General features: G+C 47.5%; 1 protein-coding gene across 6 annotated transcripts in view; it reads left to right on the top strand.

The window, feature by feature from the left end:
• The first annotated feature begins 608 nt into the window (after window positions 1-608).
• CCDC85A (coiled-coil domain containing 85A) overlaps window positions 609-6,000 on the top strand; it is a 178,482-nt gene continuing 173,090 nt past the window's right edge. For 3 of the 6 annotated variants that reach the window (XM_019549250.1, XM_019549248.1, XM_019549249.1), the window contains exons 1-2: window positions 611-1,005; window positions 4,758-5,682. In XM_019549250.1, coding sequence (XP_019404795.1) covers window positions 763-1,005; window positions 4,758-5,682 — 1,168 coding nt within the window. In that variant the 5' untranslated portion in view covers window positions 611-762. Of the gene's footprint in view, window positions 1,006-4,757; window positions 5,683-6,000 lie in introns of all 6 variants that reach the window. The other 3 variants (XM_019549247.1, XM_019549246.1, XM_019549245.1) reach the window with 2 other exon arrangements.

The raw sequence follows: 6,000 nt of genomic DNA, 5'->3' as shown, positions 1-6,000 counted from the left end.
TACCTTTAAGAATAGAGGACAGTGGCATTTAGTGCAATGTCCCCCCCCACCATGAATGTTGCTTGCTCCCCCTCCTGAGGCTGGGGGAGGGGCCTGGCGAGCTTCCGCAGGCAGCTGAGGTGATGTGGGCAGCAGGGAGTGGGGTGTGTGAAAAATAGAGGACATAAAGAGTGTCTGTTTGTCCGGTTTCATATCAATAGGTGGCCGTTGGTCCGGTTTCATACCACTAGAGGACCAGAAAACCACCCTAGCCACTGCGCTGCGCCCCCCTCTACCGCCAGCAGGCGCCGGCCCCAAAGCAACCAAAAGCAGCACAGTAGAAGTATCTTGTAAGTTGAATTTTTTCTCAGCTCCCACAAGCAATATTTTCTCCCCACCCATGCCTGCTTCCCTGCCCCCGCTGAGCGCCGCGGTTCCCAAGAGGAGCCCGCCCCTGCCCTGGCGGCCGGGCTGTGCTGTGGGCAGGGCGGGCCGGCAGGTGGCGCCGCTGCTCTGCGCTGGCCGGCGGCTCCCTCCCTCCCTCCTCCCCGCCTGCTCCTTCCCTCCCCGTGGGTCGCACATGGCCCGCGCCCGCCGTGAAAAGCCGCCGGCCGCCCCAGGCCGCCTCACTCGTGCCGGCAGCGGGGCCGGGGAGCTCGCCCTGCCGCCGGCCGGCGCGGAGCCCAGGCATCCCGGGGGCGGGCGAACAGGGGCCCTGAGCCCCGCGCTACAGCCACCGCCGCCGCCGCCCCCCGCCCCCCGGCCTGAAGTTTGGCCGCCACCATGTCCAAGGCGGCGGCAGCAGCGGGGGAAAGTAGCGGGGCTGCGGCGGCGGCGGCGACGGGGGGCGAGGACTTGTCCAAGGTGCCCGACGAGGAGCTGCTGAAGTGGAGCAAGGAGGAGCTGGTGCGCAGCCTGCGCCGCGCCGAGGCGGAGAAGATGAGCGCGATGCTGGACCACAGCAACCTCATCCGCGAGGTCAACCGCCGCCTCCAGCTGCACCTCGGGGAGATCCGCGGCCTCAAGGTACCCCCCGCCCCGCCCCGCCGCCAGCCTGCCTCTGCCTCCCCTGCGGGGCCACGGCGCGGGGCAGGCAGCACCCCGTGTCCTGCCTCTGGGACATGTTGTCAGTGCAGCTCCCAGCCCCCCCAGTCCCTCCCAGTTCGAGCATGGGGTACAGCCCCCGGCAGTTGTCGCTGCCCACGTGCAGGGGGGCTGGGCCCTGATGATCCTGTAAGGTCTCCCCCTGTCCCTAACATCTCTGCATCCGGTGCAGGCAAGGGCAGCCTCAGCCAAGCCATTAGGTGCAGCCCCAGGGAAGCGGGACTGGCTGGCGCCTGCAGAGGCCACCTCCTGTCCGGTTCTCTGCCTCGAGGCAGGATCAGCCCTACTCAAACCGCAACCCATGGCTTTGAGGTGGGGGCTGAGGAAAAGTCCTGAGCGCGGCACTTCTCAGACTGGGTGACGCCAGCGATGGAAGGAAATGACCCAGGGCCGAGTCCTCCCGTGGCTGCTGGCAGCCAGGACACCCGGGGCTGGCAAGGTGTTCCTTCCCCACTCTTCCTCCCCTGGAGGGACTTCTTCCGGTCCAGTGTGGAAGAAGGGGTGTTTGATCCCTCTATTGTGCAGGTTCTCTTTACATTCATCTGGATGCCAGGGGTTGGGAGCAGGGGTGAAACCCTGGAGCTGCTCGTTGTCAGTGCTAAAAGTCTTCTTGACATCAGTGGGTCCAGGGTTTTGCTGTGGAGGAGCACCCAGCTTTTGCACTAGCTTTGCACCGTTGGCCTTTGGCGCTAAAGGAATCCTATATGGGAAGCTAACCTGAGATTTCACCAGCATAAAGAAGCTCCTTGCAAAACACTGATATCTGGCAGTGTCATTGGATTATGCTCAGATTCCCTTTGGGTTGTGTTGACTGGGGGTGGGGCGGTATATACTGGGGAGTAAGGTTGGAAGAGTTAAGCACAGGATCTCTGTGAGCCTAGGGAGCATGGGGAGTCATGAGAACATCTTCCCTCCCTCATACACAGACTTGGAGAGAGACCGTCAAGAGTCCAGGGATGATGCTGAGAAACAGCTGACACCCCTGCACCGGGAAAATTCCACGTGGAGAGGGCAATTCCTTTATTTCCTTCACTGAGAGTTGGTAGTTTCCCTTCGTGAGGACAGAACAGAAATTGAATAAGGATTTTAGGATTTGTCCTATAGAGAATAGGAGTTTGAACTGCTTGACTATTCACTTGGGTTTTATCTTTCACCTGAGTGCTGAGGCAAGCTGTCAAACAGGATTCATCAGAAACGTTGAGGAGTTCTGGGTACACTTGATCCGTAAACCTCATACCCTTGAAGGGTTTTCATGTTTCCATTTCATGTGGAGGTGATGAGATGAAGGGTGGTGCAGTGCTACACAGCCCCAGAATTTTTTATGACTTACTGATCTGTTAAATACTGTTACTGTTTTAAGATTGTTTCTAAATCTATCAGTGAAGTTTCCAGCTAGGCTTCCAGGGAGCCTTTAATATTTATGTCTCCCTTATGCCCTGTGACAGATTTGTGGGGAACCTCCCTGATTTGGGTTCACTAATGCCATCCTCTGACTTCTTTGTTCTGCAAAGAGGATATGATAGCAGAATCTCTGAGCTGTATGTACCTTCAGAGAGTTCCTCCTATTTTGAGATGCTTCTGTTTTAAAACCTATCCTAATAATTTTCTATAGAATATTTCCTCTGACTCTTGTGAGAGGCATATCAGGTTTCCCTGGCTCGTTATTAGTTATTCCTGGTTATTATTAACTCTGTATTTTCTGGTTGAGGATTGTCCATGATTACCCTGCCCTCAAGACTTGGCATGTGTAAAGACTACTGCCGTGTGATGTAACTTATCAAAATCGTTCTATGGAAAAATAAGTTTCTCTAGTTGTGGGAACACTTTCCATCCTCTTGTCTGGAGATGTGAAATTTCTAAGGAAGTTTTTCAAACCAAGGGGAAACTGAGGTTGGGGGCGGGAAGAAATGCACAGAAGGGCATGGTCTAAGGAAGTGCCAGTCCTGTAGAGCAGATTCAGACTGCTAGCTCATACAGGGCACCTTAGTGAAGAAAAAAAAATCTAAAGTGCTGAAATTTCCCCTTTCTCATATATTCCTGTCCTGCCAAGCATGGCTAAATTTGTTTCCATTTTGATAATACATGGCATCAGAAATTGCCAGGATCCTATCTGACAGCATGCTGATACTAGTAATAATAAAATTAAGGGTCTATTTCAACACTAGCCTTAGGAATACAAAGTTCAGGCTGTCATTCTGTGTGCCTTGTATGGCAAAGATGTTGTAACTACAGCATATTAGCTTGTTTATATAAAGCTTTTTTATATATACAAGTTTAGCTGAAGAAATATGTCTGGGGATGGGTGATAGTGCCATCCAACTCTGAACTCCCTAAGTGATGCTTTTATTTCCCCTTTTTTTCCCATACTCCTGAAATGGAACTTGAAAATGAATTTTCTTTGAATAATTTATAGGTCTCTCTTTAAAGTTTTAAAAGTTCATTTGAGATATTATTCATTACAGAGGTCTTATTCTCTTTTTAACAAGTAGAATATTTTACATATGTTTAAAAACTTGGAAGCTAGCTCTGGAAAGCTTTATGGCTATAGTTTTTTTTTCAAGGAGTTTGAGGGTGTTGGGTTCCCAACTCCCATTGAACTTTAGCAGGATTTCAGCAGCCAATTTCTTTTTTTTTTTTCCTTTTAAAAAAAAAAAAGACTATCCTGGGATTACTGCCTGGGGTGCATCAGCCATCTTTGTTATTAGGAAAGTAGAAGAAATAGGACTTTCCAAAAGGCTAATATGTCACAGGGGTGGCTAATCTCTAGTTTTCATATTAAATGTAAAAAGGAAACATGATTTGTTAGAAATGTATTTAGATTAAAAAAGTGAGCGGGTCATTTGCAGAGTGCTCCCCCTCTTCCCTGATGTGCTTCTATTAATTTGTTGCCCCCTGTGGTAGTGTGCCCTGTGCCAGTGCACTGCTGACACCTCCCTTCCTGGATTAAAAAAAGGTTCACTCTGCATCATGTTCTGCTATAGCAGTGGCTTGAATAAGTTTACTTCACAGTATGAATTTTCAGCAGTTGGAGAAGGGCATGAGGGCATGTTCTAAACATTTTTTTTTGGGTTGAACCAATTTAGCATCAATCAGATTTTATGAGATTCTTCTGTGCAAAACAGGAAACAAATCAAACACCCAAATATTTTTAAGCTGTGAAGAGTTTGGTTTTGTCTGTGTATGTAGTTCATCAAATTTAAAATAGATTTAAACCTTAGATATATGAAATTAGTAGCTCCCTTACACTTCCTGTTTTTTGTTCATTAATAATGTACAACAGGATAGTATCATACTATTGAAAATCTCATGACGGAGACTATGAGATTTCTTCTGCTCTTTTTGGAGAATAAGGGTTTTCAATTATTTTGCTTAAATAAATGAGATTTTTGGTGCTATATCTGAGAATAATCTAGGAACCTTTTCAGATTCAGTCATGGCGATGTTCACTTCTGTATTTGGACAATTTCCTCTTTTACAGAAACACTGTGCAGTTGTAGCAGGTCAGGCAACATGCAAATTTCTAGTTCTTCTTTTGGTTGACATGTCCTTAATAGAGGAGGCTGGGGAAATTAGATGACAGATCTGTAGTATTAATTGGCTCTTACACTGTTGAATGTTTGAATAAATGTTCATTTTTGGAAACTTCTCTCACTGGTGATTGTCATATTTTAAAGGATATCAATCAGAAGCTGCAGGAAGATAACCAAGAACTGAGAGACCTTTGTTGTTTCCTGGATGACGATAGACAGAAAGGCAAGAAGGTATCCCGAGAGTGGCAAAGACTGGGCAGGTACAGTGCTGGGGTTATGCACAAAGAGGTTGCCTTATACTTACAGAAACTGAAAGAACTGGAGATGAGACAAGAAGAAGTAGTTAAAGAGAACCTGGAATTAAAAGAACTCTGTGTTTTGTTGGATGAAGAGAAAAGTGGCGGAGCAGGCAGCAGGAGTTCTATAGACAGCCAAATCAGCCTCTGCCAGTTAAATGCAGCAAGTCCCTATATTCGAGATGTTGGTGATGGGAGCAGCACTTCTAGCACTGGAAGTACAGACAGTCCAGACCATCATAAACATCACCCAAGTACCAGTCCTGAGCATCTCCAAAAAAGTAGGAGTGAGGGAAGCCCTGAGCATCAAAAACATAGGAGTGTTAGCCCAGAGCACCTTCAAAAACCCAGGAGCTCTGGAAGTCCTGATCATCAGAAACACCTAAAAGGACCAAGTCCAGAACATCACAAAGCCATTGGTAAAAGTAGTCCTGAGCATCAAAAGCATGCCAGTAGTAGTCCAGAAACTCTTCCTAAGCACATTTTAAGTAGTAGCCCTGAACACTTTCAGAAACATAGACCTGGTAGTAGCCCAGAGCATCAAAAGCACAGCAGTGGTAGCCCAGAGCACCTTCAGAAACATGCACTGAGTGGAAGCACAGAGCATCTCCACAAAGTGAGGGGTACTAGCCCTGAGCATCTCAAACAGCATTATGGAGGAAGTCCAGAACATCTGAAGCATCTTGGAGGAGGCAGCAGAGAAGGTACCCTGAGGAGACAAGGAGCAGATGACATGTCACCTCATCACAGAACCGTGTACAATGGGATGAATGGTGGGTCTATACTCTTACTGAAACCACGTTTGCAAAGACTCCTGATATGGTAGATATAATATTATACTTGTGACTGTTTTAAAAGAATAATAATTATGAAAATACTAAAGCACTTGAGAGCTAGGTATTTTTATTACTTCATTATGAAGCAAGGTAGAAAAAATGTATCTATTTGTGTACTCATCAGTTCTTAGGCTGATTAGAGAAGAAAGGAATAATGAAACCATGTGAAATGAAGTGTAAATGGTGTCTTTGTGCCAGGTGTCAGATTAAAAGCTGTAGGTCATGATCCTGCAATTATATTCCCATAGATAAACC

Source organism: Crocodylus porosus, unplaced genomic scaffold (assembly GCF_001723895.1).
Source record: "Crocodylus porosus isolate Cpor-Errol unplaced genomic scaffold, CroPor_comp1, whole genome shotgun sequence".
NCBI classification, from domain to species: Eukaryota; Metazoa; Chordata; order Crocodylia; family Crocodylidae; genus Crocodylus; species Crocodylus porosus.
The sequence above is the reverse complement of the archived record's forward strand: the minus strand, read 5'-3'. Positions and strand labels throughout refer to the sequence as shown.